This window comes from Callorhinus ursinus, unplaced genomic scaffold (assembly GCF_003265705.2).
Source record: "Callorhinus ursinus isolate GAN/ISIS: 27379988/994484 unplaced genomic scaffold, GSC_fseal_2.0 scaffold19, whole genome shotgun sequence".
Taxonomy (NCBI): Eukaryota; Metazoa; Chordata; class Mammalia; order Carnivora; family Otariidae; genus Callorhinus; species Callorhinus ursinus.
The window spans coordinates 7484533-7508382 of NW_027397081.1; the positions used below are offsets into that span (position 1 = coordinate 7484533).

The 23850-nt window shown below is 43.3% G+C and overlaps 2 protein-coding genes across 5 annotated transcripts in view; both read right to left on the reverse strand.

The window, feature by feature from the left end:
* FDX1 (ferredoxin 1) overlaps window positions 1–23850 on the reverse strand; it is a 190135-nt gene that overhangs the window by 23632 nt on the left and 142653 nt on the right. The window lies entirely within an intron of this gene.
* The window catches only part of RDX (radixin), a 97818-nt gene continuing 89486 nt past the window's right edge, over window positions 15519–23850 (reverse strand). For 2 of the 4 annotated variants that reach the window (XM_073903705.1, XM_073903706.1), the window contains exons 16-17: window positions 18379–18476; window positions 15520–16095 (exon numbers count right to left, since the gene is read on the reverse strand). In XM_073903705.1, coding sequence (XP_073759806.1) covers window positions 18410–18476 — 67 coding nt within the window. In that variant the 3' untranslated portion in view covers window positions 15520–16095; window positions 18379–18409. Of the gene's footprint in view, window positions 16096–18378; window positions 18477–23850 lie in introns of all 4 variants that reach the window. The other 2 variants (XM_073903708.1, XM_073903707.1) reach the window with 2 other exon arrangements.

Below are 23850 nucleotides of genomic sequence, written 5' to 3' on the forward strand. Positions count from 1 at the left end.
ATGTTAAAAAAAAAAAAAAAGAAGAAGAAGAAAACGAAGAAGAAGATAGCAGGAGGGGAAGAATGAAGGGGGGAAAACCGGAGGGGGAGACGAACCTTGAGAGACGATGGACTCCGAAAAACAAACTGAGGGTTCTAGAGGAGAGGGGGGTGGGGGGATGGGTTAGCCTGGTGATGGGTATTGAAGAGGGCACGTTCTGCATGGAGCACTGGGTGTTATGCAAATAATGAATCATGGAACACTACATCAAAAACTAATGATGTAATGTATGGTGATTAACATAACATAATAAAAAAAAGAATCCATGCCTTGTTTACCATGATTCTTTAGTCTTTCAAATTTTTTTACCTGTCTTTTTTTTTTAATTTTTCTTTTTCCCTTTTCAACCAACATCTTATCAATCCCTTTATTAAACATTTTTATTTTTCATTTTTAGAGTCATATTCTATCCCTTCATAGTAGCTACCCTTATTTTTGGTATATAAGTTGTTCTCTCTTTAAAATTTTGAGATACAGTTTCTTCTAACAGACCAAAATATACCCTAAATCTCTAGTGTATGGCTTTGTTCTAGTCTCTTGCCTGAGCACATTCTCAGCCCCCCCCCCTTTTTATATCCTCTTCTTTCTTCTTTCAACCAACTTCTTATCCTATCAATTCTTTTTATAAAATCTTTTATAATTTTCATCTTTACAGTCATATTCCATCCCTTCATTGTATTAACCCTTATTTTTGTACATATGTAAGTTTTTCTTTAAAATTTTGAGAGGCACTTTCTTCTAACAGACCAAAATACGCCCAAAATCTAGTGTGTGGCACTGATCTCTACACCAGCCTGATCATATCTGATCATAGTCTGTTTTTCTTTTGTTTTGTTTTTGTTTTTATCTTTTTTCTTTCTTTCTTTCCCTTTCTTTTCCCCCAGTTTCAGGTCTTTTCTGATTTGTTTGGTGTATATTTTCTGGGGACGTTGTTACCCTGTTAGCATTTTGTTCTCTCATTCATCTATTCTCCTCCGGACAAAATGACAAGACGGGAAAAATCACCTCAACAAAAAGAACAAGAGGCAGTACTGACTGCCAGGGACCTAATCAAAACGGACATTAGTACGACGTTGGAACTAGAGTTCACAATCATGATTTTAAAGATACTAGCTGGGCTTGAAAAAAAGCATGGAAGATATTAGAGAAACCCTTTCTGGAGAAATAAAAGAACTAAAATCTAACCAAGTCAAAATCAAAAAGGCTATTAATGAGGTGCAATAAAAAATGGAGGCTCTAACTGCTGGGATAAATGAGGCAGAAGAGAGAATTAGTGATATAGAAGACCAAATGATGGAGAATAAAGAAGCTGAGAAAAAGAGAGATAAACAACTACAAGATCATGAGGGCAGAATTCGAGAGATAAGTGATACCATAAGATGAAACAATAGAATAATTAGGATCCCAGAAGAAGAAGAAAGAGAGAGAGGGGCAGAAGGAATATTGGAGCAAATTATAGCAGAGAACTTCCCTAATGTGGGGAAGGAAACAGGCATCAAAAGCCAGGAGGCACAGAGAACCCCTCTCAAAAATAAAAATAGGTCAACACCCCAACATCTAACAGTAAAATTTACAAGTCTCAGAGACAAAGAGAAAATTCCTGAAAGCAGCTCAGGACAAGAGATCTGTAACCTACACTGGTAGAAACACTAGACTGGCAACAGACTTATCCACAGAGACCTGGTAGGCCAGAAAGGACTGGCATGATATATTCAGAGCACTAAATGAGAAAAATATGCAGCCAAGATAACTATATCCAGCTAGGCTGTCACTGAAAATAGAAGGAGAGATAAAAAGCTTCCAGGACAAACAAAAACTAAAGGAATTTGCAAACACGAAACCAACCCTATAAGAAATATTGAAAGGGGCCCTCTAAGCAAAGAGAGCCTAAAAGCAACAGAGACCAGAAAGGAACACAGACAATATACAGTAACAGTCACCTTACAGGCAATACAATGGCACTAAATTCATATCTTTCAGTAGTTACCCTGAATGTAAATGGGCTAAATGCCCCGATCAAAAGACACAGACTATCAGACTGCATAAAAAAAAGACCCATCAATATGCTGTCTGCAAGAGACTCATTGTAGATCCAAAGGCACCCACAGATTGAAAGTGAAGGGGTGGAAAACCATTTACCGTGCTAATGGACACCAAAAGAAAGCTGGGGTGGCAATCCTTAGATCAGACAAATTAGATTTTAAACCAAAGACTGTAATAAGAGATGAGGAAGGACACTATATCCTACTTAAAGGGACTATCCAACAAGATCTAACAATTGTAAATATCTATGCCCCTAACATGGGAGCAGCCAATTAGATAAGGCAATTAACAAAAGCAAAGAAACACATTGAAAGCAATACAATAATAGTGGGGGACTTTAACACTCCCCCCTCACTGAAATGGACAGATCATCTAAGCAAAAGATCAACAAGGAAATGAAGACTTTAAATGACACACTGGACCAAATGGATTTCACAGACATATTCAGAACATTCCATCCCAAAGCAACAGAATACACATTCTTCTCTAGTGCCCATGGAACATTCTCCAGATTAGATCACATCCTAGGTCACAAATCAGGTCTCAACTGGTACCAAAAGATTGGAATCATTCCCTGCATATTTTCACCACAATGCTTTGAAACTAGAGCTCAATCACAAGAGGAAAGTTGGAAAGAACTCAAATACATGGAGGCTAAAGAGCATCCTACTAAAGAATGAATGGATCACGGTGCCTGGGTGGCTCAGTTGGTGAAGCGACTGCCTTCGGCTCAGGTCATGATCCTGGAGTCCCGGGATCGAGTCCCACATCGGACTCCCTGCTCAGCAGGGAGTCTGCTTCTCCCTCTGACCCTCTTCCCTCTCGTGCTCTCTATCTCTCACTCTCTCTCTCAAATAAATAAAATCTTTTTAAAAAACGAATGGAACAACCAGAAAATTAAAGAAGAATTTTAAAAATTCAGGGAAACAAAATGAAAATGAAAACAAACTGTTCAAAATCTTTGGGATACAGCAAAGGCAGTCCTAAGAGGAAAGTATATAGCAATACAAGCCTTTCTCAAGAAACAAGAAAGGTCTCAAATACACAACCTAACCCTACACCTAAAGGAGCTGGAGAAAGAACAGCAAATAAAGCCTAAACCCAGCAGGAGAAGAGAAATCATAAAGATCAGAGCAGAAATCAATGAACTAGAAACCAAAAGAACAGTAGAACAGATCAACGAAACTAGGAGCTGGTTCTTTGAAAGAATTAACAAGATTGATAAACCCCAGCCAGACTTAGCAAAAAGAAAAATGACCCAAATAAACAAAATCATGAATGAAAGAGGAGAGATCACAACCAACACCAAAGAAATACAAGCAATTGGGCACCTGGGTGGCTCAGCCTCTTAAGCGGCTGCCTTTGGCTCAGGTCATGATCCCAGGGTCCTGGAACCAAGTCGTGCATCGGGCTCCCTGCTCAGCAGGGAGCCTGCTTCTCCCTCTCCCTCTGCCTGCAGCTCCCCCTGCTTGTTCTCTCTCTCTGTGTGTCAAATAAATAAAATCTTTAAAAAAGAAAAAAAAAGAAATACAAGCAATTATAAGAACATATTATGAGCAACTATATGCCAGCAAATTAGATAATCTGGAAGAAATGGATGCATTCCTAGAAAGGTATAAACTACCAAAACTGAACCAGGAAGAAATAGAAAACCTGAACAGACCTATAACCACTAACGAAATTGAAGCAGTCAGCAAAAATCTCCCAACAAAAAAAAGCCCAGGGCCAGATGGCTTCCCAGGGGAATTCTACCAAACATTTAAAGAATTAATGCCTATCCTTCTGAAACTGTTCCAAAAAATAGAAATGGAAGGAAAACTTCCAAACTCATTTTATGAGGCCACCATTACCTTGATTCCAAAACCAGACAGAAAGGAGAATTACAGACCAATATCCTTGATGAACATGGATGCAAAAATTCTCACCAAAATACTAGCCAATAGGATCCAACAGTACAAAAAAGGATTATTCATCACAACCAAGTGGGATTTATCCCTGGGCTGTAAGGTTGGTTCAACATCCACAAATCAATGTGATACACTAACAAAAGAAAGAACAAGAACCATATGATCCTCTCAATAGATGCAGAAAAAGCATCTGACAAAGTACAGCATCCTTTCTTGATCAAAACTCTTCAGAGTATAGGGATAGAGGGTACCTACCTCAATATCATAAAAGCCATCTTTGAAAAATCCACAGTGAATATCATTCTCAATGGGGAAAAGCTGAGAGCTTTCCCCCCAAGGTCAGGAACACGGCAGGGATGTCCACTCTCACCACTGCTATTCAACATAGTATTAGAAGTCCTAGCCACAGCAATCAGACAACAAAAAGAAATCAAAGGCATCCAAATCGGCAAAGAAGAAGTCAAACTCTCACTCTTTGCAGATGATATGATACTTTATGTGGAAAACCCAAAAGACTCCACCCCAAAACTGCTAGAACTCATCCAGGAATTCAGTAAAGTGGCAGGATATAAAATCAATGCACAGAAATCAGTGGCATTTCTATACACCAACAACAACACAGAAGAAAGAGAAATTCAGGAGTCAATCCCACTTACATTTTGCACCCAAAACCGTAAGATACCTAGGAATAAATCTAACCAAAGAGGCAAAGAATCTGTACTCAGAAAACTCTAAAATACTCATTAAAGAAATTGAGGAAGACACAAAGAAATGGAAAAACGTTCCACGCTCATGGATTGGAAGAATATTGTGAAGATGTCGATGCTACCTAGAGCAATCTACACATTCAAAGCAATCCCCATCAAAATACCATCCACTTTTTTCAAAGAAATGGAACAAATAATCCTAAAATTTGTATGGAACCAGAAGAGACCCCGAATAGCCAGAGGAATGTTGAAAAAGAAAAACAAAGCTAGCGGCATCACAATTCTGGACTTCCAGCTCTATTACAAAACTGTCATCCTCAAGACAGTATGGTACTGGCACAAAAACAGCCACATAGATCAATGGAACAGAATAGAGAGCCCAGAAATGGACCCTCAACTCTATGGTCAACTCATCTTGGACAAAGCAGGAAAGAATGTCCAATGGAAAAAAGACAGTTTCTTCAACAAATGGTGTTGGAAAAATTGGACAGCCACATGAAGAATGAAACTGGACCATTTCCTTACACCACACACAAAAATAGACTCCAAATGGTTGAAAGACCTCAATGTGAGACAGGAGTCTATCAAAATCCTAAAGGAGAACACAGACAGCAACCTCTTTGACCTCAGCCACATGCAACTTCTTCCTAGAAACATTGCCAAGGGCAACGGAAGCAAGGGCAAAAATGAACTATTGGGACTTCATCAAGATAAAAAGCTTTTGCACAGCAAAAGAAACAGTCCACAAAACCAAAAGACAACCGACAGAATGGGAGAAGATATTTGCAAATGACATATCAGATAAAGGGCTAGTATCCAAAATCTATAAAGAACTTCTTAAATTCAACACCCAAAGAACAAATGATCCAATCAAGAAATGGGCAGAAGACACGAACAGATATTTTTCCAAAGAAGACATCCAAATGGCCAACAGGCACATGAAAAAGTGCTGAACATCCCTTGGCCAGGGAAATCCAAATCAAAACCTCAATGAGATACCACCTCACACCCGTCAGAATGGCTAAAATTAACAAGTCAGGAAACGACAGATATTGGCGGGAATGCAGAGAAAGGGGAACCGTCCTACACTGTTGGTGGGAATGCAAGCTGGTGCAGCCACTCTGGAAAACAGTATGGAGGTTCCTCAAACAGTTGAAAATAGAGCTACCATACGACCCAGCAATTGCACTACTGGGTATTTACCCCAAAGATACAAATGTAGGAATCCGAAGGGGTATGTGCACCCCAATGTTTATAGCTACAATATCCACAATAGCCAATCTGTGGAAAGAGCCAAGATGTCCATCGACAGATGAATGGATAAAGAAGAGGTGGTATATATACACAATGGAATATTATGCAGCCATCAAAAGGAATGAGATCTTGCCATTTGCAATGACATGGATGGAACTGGAGGGTGTTATGCTGAGTGAAATAAGTCAATCAGAGAAAGACATGTATCATATGACCTCACTGATATGAGGAATTCTTCATCTCAGGAAACAAACTGAGGGTTGCTGGAGTGGTGCGGGGTGGGAGAGATGGGGCAGCTGGGTGACAGACATTGGGGAAGGTATGTGCTATGGTAAGCGCTGTGAATTGTGTAAGACTGATGAATCACAGACCTGTACCTCTGAAACAAATAATACATTATATGTAAAAAAGAAGAGGAAGAAGATAGCAGGAGGGGAAGAATGAAGGGGGGACATCGGAAGGGGAGATGAACCATGAGAGACGATGGACTCTGAAACAAACTGAGCGTTCTAGAGGGGAGGGGGGTGGGAGGATGTGTTAGCCTGGTGATGGGTTTAAAGAGGGCACGTTCTGCGTGGAGCACTGGGTGTTATATGCAAATAATGAATCATGGAACACTACATCAAAAACTAATGATGTATGGTGATTAACGTAACATAATAATAAAAATAAATAAATAAAATAGAATGAAAACATGAGGCCAAAAAAAAAGATGAAATTAACAGATATGTACAGATTATTCTATCAAAACACCAAACAGAATACACATTCAAGTACCCATGGAACATTCTCCAAGACAGATCACATGTGAGTTCATAACACAAGCCTCAATAAATGTAAGAAGCCTGAAACCGTAGAATGCATCTTTTCAAACCTTAAGCATGAAGCTAGTAATCAATTACAAGGAAAAAAATAAAAACCAAACATATCAAGGGCAAATGACAAGCTAATAAGCAAGCCAATAGGACAATGAAAAATTCATCAGAAATCAAAAACACATAAAAACAAATGAAAATGAAAACGCAATGGTCCAAAATTTTTACAGTCACACCAGAAAGAGGTTCTAAGAGGGAAATTTAAAGCAATGCAAGAACACATCAACAAAAATCCCCCCCAAAAATTAATATTACAACTAAATGAACCAGAAAAAGAAATAAATCACATTAATAGAAAAATAAAAATAATAAAGCTCAGAGTTGAAATAAAGGAAAGAACTAAAGAAACCAAAGGAAAAAAAAATCAATGAAACCAAAGCTAGATATTTGAAAAGGTAAATAAACTGATAAACTTTAAGCCAGATTCATGAAGAAAAAAATAGGAACAATATCAACAAAATCAGAAACGAAAGAGCAAAAGTAATACCTGACATTAGAGAAATAGAAACCATTAGAAAAGACTATTTATATATGCCAAAATATCCAGTAACAAAAGCAAACAAATGATTATAAAAAGAGATTATAGGATTATAAAAATATCTTCCAAAAATAAATGGAAAATCTGAACAGAAATCTTAATAATGAAAGTGAATAGGTAATCAAAAAAACTCAATAAAAGTCCAGGGACACATGAGTTAAAAAGCAAATGCGTTGAGAAATTCAAGCAGCATTATTTTCTATTCTCAAGCTATTCCAAAAAATAAATATTCCATACACATCCTTAAAAAGAAAAATGACCCAAGACCAAAACCACAGTCATTACAATAAAAGAAACTACAGGCAAATAAGCCAGATAAACATACATAAAGTACCTCCATAAAATAGTAGCCAACTACATTCAGAAATATACTAAATCATTCAACACAAATAATTCACGTTTATTCCAAGAAATACAAGGATGATATTAGAAAATAAATATACCACATTAACAAAATGAAGGATAACAATAAGGTCAATATCTCAATAGATGCAAAACAGCAATGCCAACACTCTACGTGAGTTGATCAGGAAAACTCAAAAAAACTCAAAAAAACAAAAAAAAAAAAAACATACCCCAGCATAATAAAAGCATGTGTGACAAACACACAGGTGACATCATACCCAATGGTGAAAACCTGAGAAGAGGACAATGTTCACTTTCACCACTTTGGTCCAAGGTGGTATCACAAGTCCTAGCCACAGCAATCCCACACGGAGAAGAAATAAAAGGATTCCAGATTGCTGAGGAAGAAAACGGTCACTTTTTGCAGGTGACATGATACTATACCTTGAAAACCCTAAGGACGCCTCCAAAACAACCGTTAGAAGATGTGAATTCAAGAAAGTGGCAAGATGCAAGTTTCATACACAGAAATCTCTTGCGTTTCTATATACTAATCACCAAGTAGGAGAAAGACAAAGGAAATGATTCCAGGCCCATCACATCAAAGAGGATAAAATACCTAGGCATCAACTCAACCAGGAAGGTGAAAGACCTGTACTCTGAAGCCTATGAAACAAACACAAAGGAAACTAAAGAGGACACAAACAAATGGAAAGATATTCCAGGCTCGCAGAATGGAAGAATACTGTTCCAAGGTCCATCCTACCAAAAGCGACCTACAGATTCCGAGTCATCTCTTTCACAACACCAAGAGCATTCCTTACAGAATAGGTAATCCTAAAATGTCTATGGAAACACAAGAGACCCCAAAGAGCCAAAGTAACTTGGAGGAAGAAGAATAAAGCAGAACATGTCACAGTCCCAGATTTCAAGGTTTACTGCAAAACTAACATAGTCAAAACAGTATGCCAATGGCACAAAAAGAGAGGCATACGTCAATGGAACAGAACCAGAACCCAGAATTAAACCCACACTCACGGTCAATTAACCTATGACAAAGGAGGTGAGAACATACACCGGGGAAAAGAGAACCTCTTCAATAAATGGTGTTGGAAACTGGACAGCCACCCGCAAAAGAAGGCAACACTCTTACACCATACACAACAATAAACTCACCATGGGTTAAAGACCTGAATGTCAGACCTGAGACCATAAGACTCCTACAAGACATACGCAGTGATCTCTTGGACTTCGGCCCCACATTTTCCTAGCCAAGCCTCCTCAGGCAAAATAAAAATTAAAAAACCCTCAAGCAAAAATGAATGCTAGGGACTACACCAAAATAAAAAGCTTTTGCACAGCGAAGGAAACCATCAACTCAGTGAATGAGAGATGTTTGCCAGTGATACATCCCATGAGGGCCTAATATCTAAACTATCTATCAAGAACTGATACAGTTCAATTCCAACCAACCAATAAATGATCTGATGGAAAATCAAGCAGAGGACCCGAAGAGACATTTTCTAAAGAAGACATGCCAATGGCCAACAGATACATGAAAAGATACTCAACATCACTCATCATCAGGGAAATGCAATTGAAAAGTACAACGAGATACCACCTTCCCCCCGTCAGAATGGCTGGTATCAAAAGTGAAAGTGAAATTAACACGTGTTGGCCAGAATGTGGAGAAAAGGGAATCCTCGTGCACGGTGGGTGGGAACGTCAAGTGGTGCAGACACCATGGAAAACAGTATGGAGGTCCCTCCAAAAATTAAAAACAGAAATCCCATACTGTCCAGTAATTTTACTACTGTGTATTTACCAAACACAACAAAAGTATTAATTCAAAATCATGTACATCCCTATATGTTTATTGCATCATTATTTATGTTAGCCAATTAGGGAAGCAACCTGTGACCATTAATAAATGATTAAAAAGCACTGGTATATGTCTCATGGAACATTACTCAGCCGTAAAGAAGGTTAAGCTCTTGCCTTTGTTGACAACATGCATGCACCTCCAGGGTACTAGGTTAAGTGAAATTTGTCATCCAGAAATAGACAAATGCCAGAGGAATCACTTATATGTGGGATCTGAATAACAAACCAACACAAATAGACTTATAAACACCAAGACCAAACCAGGATTGCCAGACTGGGGGGTTATGGTGGGATTAGCAAAATAAGGGAAGGGGATTAAGAGGTACATACTTCCAGTTCTAAAATACGTCAGTCACAGTGATATAAAGTACTGCCTAGGAAAACAGTCAACAATATCGCAACCACGTTTTATAGGGACAGATGGCAACTTACGCTGTTGAATACTGCATAATGTCGATTATGCAGAATTGTAGAGTCGATTGTACACCAGAAATGATTAGAACATTGCATGTCAACTCTACTTCAATAACAAATGTTCTAAAATGGCATTGCCGGTATTTGCTGTGACATGCCCCATTCTCTGGAGCAATTATCACCCTCTGACTTCACGAGTCATTGGTTCCCTATGCTGGAATATAGACTCCATTACAGCAGGGACTGGATTTACTTGAAGCTCAGTACCTAGATGATGAATGAATGGACTAAGTTCCTCTGGGGCCGTATTCCAGGCATCACCTTTAAAGGTGTCTAGATCTGGCTGAGGGAGCACAGCTTAGGCAGGGGCTGGGGTCCAGGCTCCGCACACCTGCACACACTCTATGTCTCAGGGCGGTGGGTCCTAACTCTGCTCTAAGGCTATGAGCTACTTGGTACCCAGTTCTTCCCTGGAACCCCCCGCTACCTCCTCCTCGGTGGGCAAGAAGCAGAAGGCACAGAGGAGATTGGGTGGGAGAGCCTCGGGGTCTGCTTAGGAATGGGGCCATGGCCCCGTACCCTAGTGTCTGACGTAGGAATTAGAAGGGTAGCCCCAGAGAGGACAAGGACCTGGAATGTGCTGTCCAGAGCCGAGCAACACCTCCCAACAGAGCAAGGAGGCAGGTATCCAGGCCTGGTGACCACACATAGCAGGTGGTACAGAAGTCGGGCGCAGTGACTTTCTCCAGCTCGACCATCCACGGGAGTCACTGGGAGAAAGAGGCAGCTTTTACCCCCAGACATTGTGAGTCACCGCACAGAGTCAGCACACACCCCAGAGTCCACTTGTGAGGACTGAGTATGAGCCACCTGTCTCATGGCCATCCACACACTCGAGGCTCCGCCTTGTCCCTCTCAAAGCTCCCCCTCTCCCTCCTGGCTGGCCTCAGAACCAGGCCAGAGCCGGGGAGAAGGCAGACGGGGTTGGGGAAGAGACACAGCAGCGAGCCTCGCCATGGGAGCAGCTTTCCTGGAGGACAGCTTGCAATTTCCAAGTCTACCCTGACTTACCACCTGCGTCCTCCCCGGCCCCCGAGCACAGCGATGGCCCTACACAGCTGGGGAATGAATAAGCCAGAGGATGGTATTCTCTCAGGTGAAGGTCATCCTCCTTGCCGGAGGCAGTCACCCGTCAGAGCGGATACCAGCTCTCTTCGGTTCTACCCGTAGGGCACCTTCTGGAACAAGCCACTCAGGGCTGGGAGAGCAGGCTGCCCCAGAACAGAGCACAGCGAACACCGCGGAGTTCATTTCAGCCCAACGGAACCAAAAACAGGTTCTGAGCCACCACAGACTTTATTTGAGGAGAACAATATAGGTCATAAAAATCAATTCATTCCTTTATAGTGGTAGAAATTTAAGTCTAGAGAGGTTAAACGAGTCGCCCCAAGTCACACAGGAGAAAATGGTGGAGTAGGGCTCCAAGGAAGGCTCCTTTCAGACCGCTGGGGCCATCCACTGTGAGGACAGGGCCAGAGGAGAAGGGACTCACACTTACTCGGGTTGGTTGCCTTCCCCTTGGTCTAAGCACCACCCCAGGAATGTCTCGGTGAGGTGTGGGGGGCCAGGGGTCTGGGTGCACACGCCTCCGCCCAGAGGCAGCATGAGGCCTGCCCGGGCGCAGGGAGGAATGTGCCCGGTGAGCCGCTCTTGCCGCTGGGCTCCACACCCAGCTCAGGCCCCTTCTTCCTCTGCCACCACACCATAAACTGCTCATGTCTGCATGTCATTGCTTTCCTGTCACTGGGCCCCCTCCAGGGCACAGGCTGGCCTGCCCTCAGTCCTCCGTGGCCGTTTCCCCATGCGGGGGCACCCAGGGGGAGTGACTCGGCCCCCGTCCACCAGGGACACAGCACCGCGGGCAGGGGGTTCCCACTCACGCCACCGTGGACACTGGGCCTGGGATGCTTGCTGGCATCTGGCTCCTGCCCACTAGATACCAGTAGCTCCCACAGCCCAGCGCCTAACAATGGAAAATGCATCCCTCGCAGACATGGAGTGTGTGCAGGGCCCTATCCCCCGTTAGAATTCGAGGCAGCACTTACCTGAAGGGGGGTGGGGGTGTCTAGTGACTGTAGGATAAGCCATTTAGACTTTGGGGGGTACATGTTTTCTTTCTGGTCTTTCGTTCATTGTGCTGGTGCTTTCAGTTTTTTCGAAGATTCTTCAGACTGTGCCCTAACACGCAAATGTTGGTATCTCATATTTCAGTGAAAAGTTTTCAAAATGCACCAGCTTCCTCATTGCTGAGAAGCCCCAGTTCAATGCCTATCCGCGCACAGCGCCCTACGAGGTGTTACCAGGGGAGAACCGCACAGGCCTCTCCGATCGTGTTTTGAAGCGGGCATTTCGGGGCTGATTTACAGCTGGCACGGATTCATCTCATGTTCTACTTAGAACAGAAATGAGTATAATTTATAACCATTTGTTCCTCCCCAAGGCTATGGGTGAAGGAGGATATTGATTTTTGGAGTTACACTGACCAGAGGTTTGCTGGCTCCAGCCTCGCCAAGGACGCCCCGCTGACTCAGGCAGCCACGAGAACATTCGGTTCTGGAGACTGGGGGGCCAGGAAGTAGAGCTCCCTCTCCGAGCCGAGCACTCCCCCGCCCTGCGTCTGCAAGCGTGGCCCCAGCCCAGCAGCCGGGCAGCGCAGCCTTGCCTGGGAATTCATTAGAGATACAAACCCTTGGGCCCCACGCCTGCCCAGGCATCGGAAACTCTGGGAGTGGAGCCCAGCGCCCGTGGTTTACCAAATCCTCCAGATGGTTGGGATGCACGATAAAGTGAGAACCACTGTAATTCACTGAGCCGTAAAGTAAGAGAATCAGCAGCCAAAGGCCAGAAGGTCCCCTTCATCACGGATGAAGCCCGTGCTGCGGAGCGTGGGCTTGTACCGGGGGTGACTGGGCCTCCCGGGACCGAGCCACACGCGGACAGACTTCGTCCTGGCGTGGGGGAGCCCGGCCTGCCTCTGAAACCAGGGCACGGGGTGGGGGGGGGGGGGCGCCGGTGGTGTGGGCTTCCTGCAGAGAGCCAGCTCCCTATGGGGGGAGGGGAGAGAAGCACGGGGTACCCCCCTCCTCTCCAAACTCACTGGTCAAGCAACTCAGCCCACCTGCCTGGAGAGGGATCAGGTGGGCCGAGATGCAAGAGTATCGTGCTGAGTGCTGCATGATGCCCAAGGAGGGAGACGCCCCCCACCAACACGTTCCTTAACACACTGTGTTGCCGATGATCGGTGACTGGAGGGACCAGCTCTTCTCCCCTTTGGTTGCTACGCCCCTGTCAGCTTTGCCTGAGCAGGACCGGAGTCCAGCACTTCCCGAGGGCCAAGGGGAGCCCTTCACAGTGGGTGTGGGCTGTTCGAGAAGGCAGCTTCTCCTTCCCACCTGTCTGTCCCAAGGACAGGTGTGAACTGCTGCTCTCTGCTAAACAGAGCCCAGGAGGAAAGCCAGCCAATGGGACGACAAAGTGAGAGCCGGGTCCCTTGTCTCCTCACAAGTGGCTTGAGAGGGGGTGCTTGGACTTGCGGTTCCCTGAATGTGGTTGTTAGCATCTGCAAGTAAGTCAGCTTCCTAACTCTCTCCTGCCTCTGGACGGCCCATTTTTACCGTCCCCATGACCTTCCCCTGTAGCATGGAAGGTATGCGACTCCCTTCCCTTGGCCGAAGGAGGAGAGACTCAGAGAACAGAAGGGATCTCAGAAATTATTCAGGGCAAACACGGCCCTTGCCTGCAGACGAATCGGGCGCCGAAGGCTGGAGAGACACAGCCCGGCCCTGAGCCCCCATCAGAGGCCGAGCCGGCCGCGCCCAGGTGTGAGACCACAGGCGGGAGCTCCCCCACCGCCACAGCCCGGTCAACAAGCTTGGCCACACCGCAGGCTCCCTAACGGGGCTCACTTGTTATCACGCTATCACCAGAGCAACTGACAATTTGTCACGTATCTTTTTAAATAATCTGCCCCTCTCCCCGCCCCGTCTCACGGATCCTGGCTAGACTGTGTGTGTGTGTGTGTGTGTGTGTGTGTCCGTCTCACGGATCCTGGCTAGACTGTGTGTGTGTGTGTGTGTGTGTGTGTGTGTGTGTGTGTCCGTCTCACGGATCCTGGCTAGACTGTGTGTGTGTGTGTGTGTGTGTGTCCATCTCACGGATCCTGGCTAGACTGTGTGTGTGTGTGTGTGTGTGTGTCCGTCTCACGGATCCTGGCTAGACTGTGTGTGTGTGTGTGTGTGTGTGCAGAAAGGTCTGGGCGGTGTTACCCCACGGGAATTCGCGGTGGAAGGCGGCAGCCCACGCTGAGCCTTCTCGATCCGCGGCCCCCCGAGCCGCAGGTTCTGAGGGATCTGTTAAAGGGTGAAGAACAGCCTGGGCACCCCGCTTCCGATGGTTATCTGTTCAGCGGTTGGAAGGGCTCGACCATGTGATTTCCTCAGGCACTCAGTCCACGTTGTTTCAATACAGAAAAAGTAGCTTTTCAAATGCTGGCATAGGATCGGCCATTTCCAGCCCCCACCTGCATCCCAGGTGCTGACAGGTTTTACGTTTTACTTGGACTTCATTTATCATTGAGGAGGAGCCTGAGAAACAGCAATTTGATGAGAATCCATAATGAATGTGATTCTCTTTTAAGTTCTAAAAATGCCTGATAACCAAAGATTTCAAATAAATTGAGACCAGTTTGGGGAAAAATTCTCCTTGATAGGACAAACAGCATTTTACCTGCCAAATAAAGAGGTTATTTGCTTATGTGTCCCCTTTAGGAGGACACTTTCTTTTTTTAAAAAGATTTTATTTATTTATTTATTTGACAGAGAGACAGAGCGAGAGAGGGAACACAAGCAGGGGGAGTGGGAGAGGGAGAAGCAGGCTTCCCCCTGAGCAGGGAGCCCGATGCGGGGCTCGACCCCAGGACCCCGGGATCATGACCCGAGCCGAAGGCAGAAGCTTAATGACTGAGCCACCCAGGCGCCCCAGGAGGACACTGTTTCTAAAACAACTTGACACAGTACCCTTGAAAAACATGGGGGACAGATGCAAAATTCAATATCATGTGGTGAATTTTGTGCTTTTTTCTGAAACTGTTTAAGAGGTAACTTTGCACCCACAGGTGTCTACCATATAATTATAGCCCAAGACATTCTTGGAGGGACTGTTAACATAGCTCAGAAGGCAAACTGTCACCCGATCCTCTGAGCTTCAGTCCTTGGACATTCGAGCCACCCCAGAGCACCAGGAATGGTACCCCTTAGTGATTTAATAATGCTGCTTCACACCCCAGCTCTGCCACCACACTCCTCAAGCCTCCTTTTCCAAACACCGGCCAACTCTGTACTAACACTGGGTGAAATCAGAGAGGATGAGAACCTGACCCGGGGCCTTCTGTGAGGATGCAGAGTCAAGTAGAAAGGAATGCCCCAGGCTGATGTTAGAATGTATTTATTGCTACATGTATATACAATTATACAAACAGCCCAGACAGGACAGGGAATGTTGTGTGAAGCTCTCCGGATTCCACAGATGTGCACAAGTAAACAGAGCGGTACGCCACAAAGTTTTCTCTCAGTTCAAAGCCAAAAATAAGTCACATACGTTTTTTGAAAAAGTGGAAAATTCTTGGAAATTCTCTCCCCGTATCCCTCCTTACAAGCTAGTCATGCAGAAAACGTGGGTTCTCAGAAGCTAATGCCTTCAGGCATCTCTTTAGGGGGTGGTGCCTTGAAGACAGGGTACAAGGGCTGCTGGGTGGGCCGGCAGGGAGCAGGGCCGAAAGCCCCAAGTCCTGGCCCACCTTTCTAAGGTCTGTCCCTAGGAAAGGCAGTCAAGAGGGGTTTGGAGAGAGACAGAATAGCAAGAAAGGGAAAACCAACAGTAAACTGAGACTCAGTGAAGAGAACCACCAGCAAGGGCCCTGGTGGAAGGGATGCTTGTCCATCTGGTTCCCGCTGGGCTTCTGGATTTGCAACAGCAGGCAGGTCTCGGTATGTCCTTATCCGACAGCTTGCCATGTGTCAGGCACCAGGGACCTGCGTGAAGACAGGCAGCCAACAGGAAGGTCAGGCAAGGAAGAAGACTACGCTTAAACAGGATCATACTAGGGCTGAAAAGGGCACTGCCCCAGATACCCGCCCGCGTCGTGGGTGACACTTAGCCATGGTGGCGTGCGCCGAACTGTGCAGTGAGGACAGAGAGCTCAGGAAATACAGGCCGCACCAAAACACATGGGCTTCCGCGGAGCCTACGCTCGGACCACGGCCCAGCTACCACCCTGATCTCAGAGGCTACCGAACAGGGGATCTTGTAATGCTCAGACCCAGAATTGTGAGGTGGATCCAAGACCCTGGTAGAAACGCACCCCCTTTCATGTCACGGTTCCGTAAACCGTTGTGACGGGAACCACAAGAGAGCCAGCCGAGCAGCCTGTGGGGCAGGCGCGCCCAAGCGTGAGCAACCCTTATCTACAGCAGCTCTGCCTTCCCCACCTCAGGCCACTTCCCACTCAGGGTCCAGCGGGAGGGTCTTCAGATCAGGTCTAACAGCCTCCGAGGCTCAAATCACCTAGCACCTCGGGGGAAGGACAAGGCCTGAAGGATGAGAGCAAGAAGTCTGGGAGTCTGAACACACCAGACGACCAGAGGCCTTTGGGGATGAAGGGCAATGTGGGTCCCTGCAACCCGAGGCTGTAGGGCCTCTATCCCTGAAGAAACCAGTCAGCTCTCACTTGTCCATGGCTAGAGATGTGCTTCTGATGCCTCATCACCATAATCCCATAGGCTGCTCGGCTGGAGGGACCTAAGGACAGTGGGAGAAGGGCCGGAGACCACTCGGAAGTCCCTGTCCTTCCTCTAGGGTCAACAGCATCGTAATCAGCCAGAGAGGGGCCCAGCAAGTTCTTCCAAGGCTGCCAACTCTGTGACATTTCAAGCTGAAGGATGTGGCGATTGCCAACTCCTTTGATCCTTTAATAAATTCATCTCTGGATAATTCAAAAATCTCTGTCATTTGATCTTGACTTTTCTGGTGAGTCATGCAGAAACTTTCTTTTCCTACTTCTGATGACAAGAGCACAGAGTTAAGCTCAAAGGATTCACTCTAAAAAGCAAAAACATTAACAGGTGACAACCCATGAGGAAAACATTGCAAAACATCAAGTAAATTTTAAGTTGTTTTTTTTTACCCATCAGCAAACAAAATGGGAAGAGTTACATAAATTCCTGCAATGGAAGAAATGGTTTAAAGGCAAGTAGCTGGGAAGGCTGCTGTTTGTGGCTATGTACAGAATGTTAAGACAAACTGGCTCTCCAATTTTATAGCATCTACACCACTTTCAAAACGATGACGGATGTGCCTCACGCCCTTCACGTGGCCTTTGATACAGTGGCAATGTTTCGGTGATGTCACAGAATGTCAGAGATGCTTGCAGGACCTTAAACTTGTATCAAAGCAATCCAAAACTCAAGGCCAAAGAAGCAAATCATTTCTAAACATTCCCACCCGGAGCGGAACAGCCATGATAATTTTTTATGTCACTTTAAAAAAAAAAAATCTAAAAGATAATATTGTTATTACAGACATTTATTCCACATCTTAAAGTACTACCTCAAATATAGTCTCATACAGCTAGAGGTAGGTTTATAGAACTTGGGGAGGATTAATCGGCAATTTGGGGGAACTCAAATGTATTATTCAAGATCTACAAGGTAAACGTCATTTCTGTGGTTTTACTTAGAAATGTGATGGGTCAGAACCATCTCTGCCAAAGAAATTAAAGAATTTCAAAACAATCTGCTTCAAGGTAATCATGTTGATCCATGATTTTAAAGTATTTCCAAATTGAGATCGATGCAGAACACTAATATATATATATATATATCCCTTCATTTTTATGTATATCTGAATTTTTTTAGATAAGAAAAAGCCTCCCAGCAGTACACAGTGTCCTATGTGGGAACTTGTGCTGTGATACTCATTCCACATCACAAAAGACAACAGTCTAGAGTAGCATGTCCCATCAGTTCACATAGTTTACAGATAAAATCTCATTTTATCGACGTCAAAATTATCACATTGGAGGAAGATGTTCTTGATTGGCAGAAAGCCCAAGAGAGTTAAACAATTGAGAAAGAACCTGAGGGGGTGGAACTCGATGCCGGAATGGTGGGGGCTGTTCTGGGGGAGCTCCTTTGGGAATTCACGCCACTAAAGGCTCTGCGCTGTGGATGCACAAATTTGGGTTTTATGGGGTCCTGCCAGCATCCTGGCAGGTGTCATGGAAAGGTAGGCTGGCCCCGGCCGCCAGTTGTACTTACCTAGCGAGGGAGGGAGCCTTCTTCCTAACTGTTACATTTGCTTTATACTGCTTTGGCAAGAACGCATCTGGAACAATGCATACAGTTTGGGTCCCCACCTTTCAAAAGAGACATCAAGGGGTTAGGAAGTACTCAGCAAAAGAACACAGAAGGAAGTCAAATAGTACAGAATGACAGGAGCACCCTTGTCATTCTGGATCCGGGAGGGCCTGCTGGGCAGCCAAAGGGCCAAAGTGATCTTCTTCCTAAGTTTTAACTTTTTTTTTTTTCCAGTCCAGTCTTGAATCTCCGCTATTACAATGTGGAAATAACAATAACTTCACATGTCCCTTTTAAATGGATCCTAGAATTCTTATAGTTGTTACAATTACACACAAACGAATTGGTTTCACAAGAAAGATGGATCTCAAAGTCATACACACCCAAGTTTTGTAAGTATTAGAATAACGCTGATCAGATTTTATATTTTATTTAAGGTTCCCTTGTGATTAATCTAGGTATTCTTAAAATGTCCTTTGGGCACCAACCATTTACAGGCCCAAAATTTGTGGTGGTGCCTCCTTTGAAATCAATAGTTGATGTCTTTTTGTTGTTGTTGTTTAAGATTTATTTATTTGAGAGAGAGAGAGAGAGCAGGGGGGAGCGGGAGAGGGAGAGAAAGTCCCAAGCAGACTCCATGCTAAGCCAGAGCCCTGTGTAGGGCTCAATCTCTGACACCCTGAGATCATGACCTGACCTGAAACCAAGAATCAGTCACTTAACTGAATGAGCCACCCACAGGACCCGTTGCTCTCTTTGATTAAGCAAATTCTCAACAGGCTACACCTGCCTGCCAAAAGACTGGGATGGGTTAAGACCAAGAACAGTAAAAACCACCTCCCCCACAGCCACGTGGCCCTGCGGTGATTAGAGAGACCAGTGTCAGCCCTACCGTCCCTGGTCTGTCTTCATCAGCTGATTTACCTGCTATTCTCAGGGATAGCCCTCAGAGACACCAAAAACGAGGTTGCAGTGAACTCTACAAAGAAACCACTAAACCAGCCAAGCTTATCCATGCGTGAGTTCTCTGACTTGGGGAGAATGCTGCGTATGGTACTTTCTATGCTGTGGTTCAAGCAGTTGGAAATGCAGGTAGTGGTGATCTCTGTCTTACTGATCAGCTATGTGCCCGAAGGGCATCTGTGGGGGGCTGTTTCCCACGGAGATCAATAGTAGTGCAGTGTCCAGGCAGTTTAACCCATGATGAAAAACTGAGGCTTTGCACTAAAATACAGTAGAAACCCCAAATTTGTCAAAGCTAGCAATAAAGGAACACATTATTAACAGTTTTTTAAAACTTTTCAATTTTTCTGTAATACTTGAACTTGATGCTAAACTGGGCAGAATTAATGAGATAATCATTGAGTAGTACTTGAAATTTGAGAACATTTTTTTAAACGGAACTTTAAATATTTTCAAGGACTTTGAGGGTTAGCAGAGCTGGAACTTTATTGTATCAGATTTCATTAAAAAATATGTGCTGTATTTTTTTCCTTAGTCACCAGCATTACTTTTACCATGATTAACCATAATTGAGGTAGATTTACACTCATAAAAGAAGAAAACTAAGGAAAAAAGAATGATTTGCATGAGTATACTGAGGAAGTATGGAAGAGCAAGTGGGAGATGGGAAATATAAGGGACAAGGGAGAAAACAGAATTAAATGACGGGTGTCACTGTTAACAGAAGAAACTACGAAACCATAGCCATATAGTTCCCTAAAAGAAACAGGAAGATATCAAGTCAGAAATTTCAAAGTTTGCCACCAGGTGGCACCATGAGATTAAAATAACTTGGTAGAAGACCCCAGCCCTTGGAGGGGAATGAGGGGGTCGATACCTATGGAGGGACAGGATTATTAAAAAAAGAAACTCTAGCATAATAGGCATAGGTATGGAAAAGGAAGTTTCATTAACCTGATAAAGGGCATGAACCAAAAACCTAGAGCAAACATGTCCCGGGAAATGTTAGAAGCAATCCTCTTAAATCAGAAACGAGTTGCCACTTATGTCCAACATTGTACTGAACATTTCAGTCAAGTTAGCTCAGTAAAATAAGACAAAGAAATAAATGTTATAGGGATTGAGAAGACAGATTGAGAACTGACATTATTGGCAGGTGACTATTTATGTAGAAAGCCCAAAAGACTTCACAGATTATAAGAAACAACAAGAACTAAGCAAGGTTCCTGAATATAGGGTCAGCAAACAAAAATCAATTTCATTTCTATATGCCAGCCACAAATAGTTTTAAAATGCAAACTCTTAGACGATGGCAAAAATGAAGATACTTAATAATAAATCCAACAAAAGATATGTAGGATCTTAGGGCAAAAATGTACACTTTGCTGAACGGCATAAAGGAAGACATCAATAAATGGAGAATTAGAACATGTTCCTGACTAAGGATATTTAATATTGTACAGATGTAAATTCTTCCCAAATTAATCTAATTAATATTATTAATACACACTTCCAAACAAAAGTTTTTTTTCCTCATATAATTTATTTTTTTGTTATTAAGATTTATTTTAGGGCGCCTGGGTGGCTCAGTTGGTTAAGGGACTGCCTTCAGCTCAGGTCATGATCCCAGGGTCCTGGGATAGAGCCCCGCATCGGGCTCCCTGCTTGGCAAGAAGCCTGCTTCTCCCTCTCCCATTCCCCCTGCTTGTGATCCCTCTCATGCTGTCTCTCTGTCAATTAAATAAATTTAAAAGCTTAAAAAAAAAAGATTTATTTATTTGAGAGAGAGAGTGAGCAGTGGAGAGTGGCAGAAGGAGAGGGACAGAGAGAGTCTTAAGCAGACTCTATGCTCAGCACAGAGCCCCACGTGGGGCTCCATCTCACATCCCTGAGATCAGGACCTGAGCAGAAACCAAAAGTTGGATGCTTAACCAACTGCATCACCTAGGCACCCCCCAATTTAAATGATTTCTAAAATTTATGTAGTACAAGGGGTGTCTGGCTGGCTCGGTAGAGCATGCGATCCTTGACCTCAGGGTTGTGAGTTCGAGCCCCACATGGCATGTAGAGACTACTTAAAATACAATAAAATTTATGGAGTAGAACGAAGGCCCAAAAAGAGTCAGGAGTTTATTATTAAAACAAGGTGGAGAAAAAAGAAAGCTCTACCAGATATGAAGACTTGTTATAAAGCTAAGCCTATAATTAAGACAGAATGGTATGACCACTGGAACAGAACAGAGACTGCATGTGTATATCCTTGATGGAAGAGGGGTGGACTGTCAAATCAAGTATTAGGACAACTGGTCATCTAGCTAGAAAAAAAATGAATCCGTACTTCATACCATACCCAAAGTTACTTCTAGCTGGACTAAAGACTGAAGTGTAAAAATAACAAAACATTTAAAAGAAAATTTAAAAATTCAAAACTTTTAGAAAAACTGCAGAATACCTTCATGACCTCAAGGAAAGGAACAATTTCTTAAACAAGATACATACCAAAAAACTGCCAGAAAATCATAAGAAAAAAGATTTATAAATTAAGCTACAATAAAATTTAAAATTTTATCCATCAAAAAATCATAAAAATGTGAAAAGATGAGGTACAACTTGGAAGGAGATAACTGTAGAACATTTTAAGTGTCAAAAGATTAATAACCTTCTGTGAAGCAATTAGACCAAGATAAAGAAGGTAATAGGAAACAAGCCAAAAAAAAAAAAAAAAAAACCAGTCACTTCAAGGAAGAGGAGACATGAAAGGCCCATAAATATGAGAAAAAACTCTCAATTATATTAGTAATCAAGAACATGCAAATTAAAACAGTATGAAACCATTTTAAACCTATCAAACTAGAAGTTTAAACATTCTAGTACTATCACACATGTAGTAAAGATGTGAATGTACCTTTACTTTAGAAAATAACTTGATGGCTACATAGTCAAGTTGAAAATGGGTGTACCCTGTAAGTAATTCCCCCGCCTAGGTCTCAGCCACAGAGATACTATTGCTCACATTCACTAGATACATGTACAAAACTATGTCTATATTGTTTGTAAAATAAAAAATACTAGAAACAAGACAAATGTCCATCATCAGGGGAATGGATAAATTGTAGTACATTCATAAAGTAAATAGACTTGCAGCAGTGAGAATGAACCACTGCTCTAGTCATCAAAATGGATGTATGGCCGTGTGATAAAACTACATAAAGTTCATATTCATGCAAAACTAGACATCACATAAACCAGACATCATATTGCTTGTGGATACAAACAATGTAAAACTCACAGGCAAGGTTAACGTGATAGAGGGCTACAGAATGTCAAAGTTACTGGCGATGTACTATTTTTAAAGCTGATACATGAGGGGCACCTGGGTGGCTCACTCGCTTAAGCATTTGACTCTTGATTTTGGCTCAGGTCATGATCTCAGGCTGGTGAGATCAAGCCCTGCATCAGGCTCTCCCTCTCCCTCTGCCCCTCCCCCCACAAAAAGAAACCCTGATACATGAGTATTTTATATATACACAGACCCTTTACAACAGGGGTTTGAACTGTGCAGGTCTACTTACAGGCGGATTTTTTTTATACAGTCCAGTACTGTAAATGTATTTTCCTTCCTTATGATTTTCTTACTAACAGTTTCTTCTCTCTAGCTGATTTTACTGTAAGGACACAGTATGTAATATATATAACATATAAAATATGTGTTAAATGACTGTTATTGGTAAGGCTTCCACTCAACAGTAGGCTCTTAGTAGTTTAGTTTGTGGGAGTCAGAAGTTACACGTGGATTTTCAGCTGAGCAGGGGGTGGGCACCCTGAGCCCCCATGTTGTACAGGGGTCATCTGTATAATATTATAATATATAACATGTATATTCCTTTATACTTCTCCTAGGCACATTTCTTTCCCTAACACTGTGGTAAAACATTCTCTAGTTTTTAAGTGTTTAAAATAATCAGAAATCAATGGAGGAAAAATACTACGATAGGAAATCATAGATTTGGTACCAATTATCTTTGTTAAACCATTAGAATTTTGAAGGTCTCTAAGAAACCATCTAGGTAGAAAAGTCAATAGTTACTCTAAGGACACTGAGTAAAAGCAACCACATTATTCCCAGTGTTGGGCACTCTCACTGCTGAGTCGGTGCTTCTCACGAGTGGTCCCAGCACAGTGGCATCAGCCTCACCTGCTAAAAATGCAAGTTCCTGGACCCCACGTGGACTCACTGAATCACAAACTTGGGGAGGGGGGTCCAGCAATCAGCATTTTAAACAAACTCTCCAGGTGATTCTGATGCATGCTAGTGAGAACCACTGCTGAAAAACAAAACAAAACAATAAAACAAAGAACGAAAAACTTTTCATTCCAGCAAAATAAGAAGACCCTTCTATGATCAAATAAAATTCTTGACAGCCAGGAAAACCACACCACTGGCCTTTGGAAAACATGACTGATTTTCAA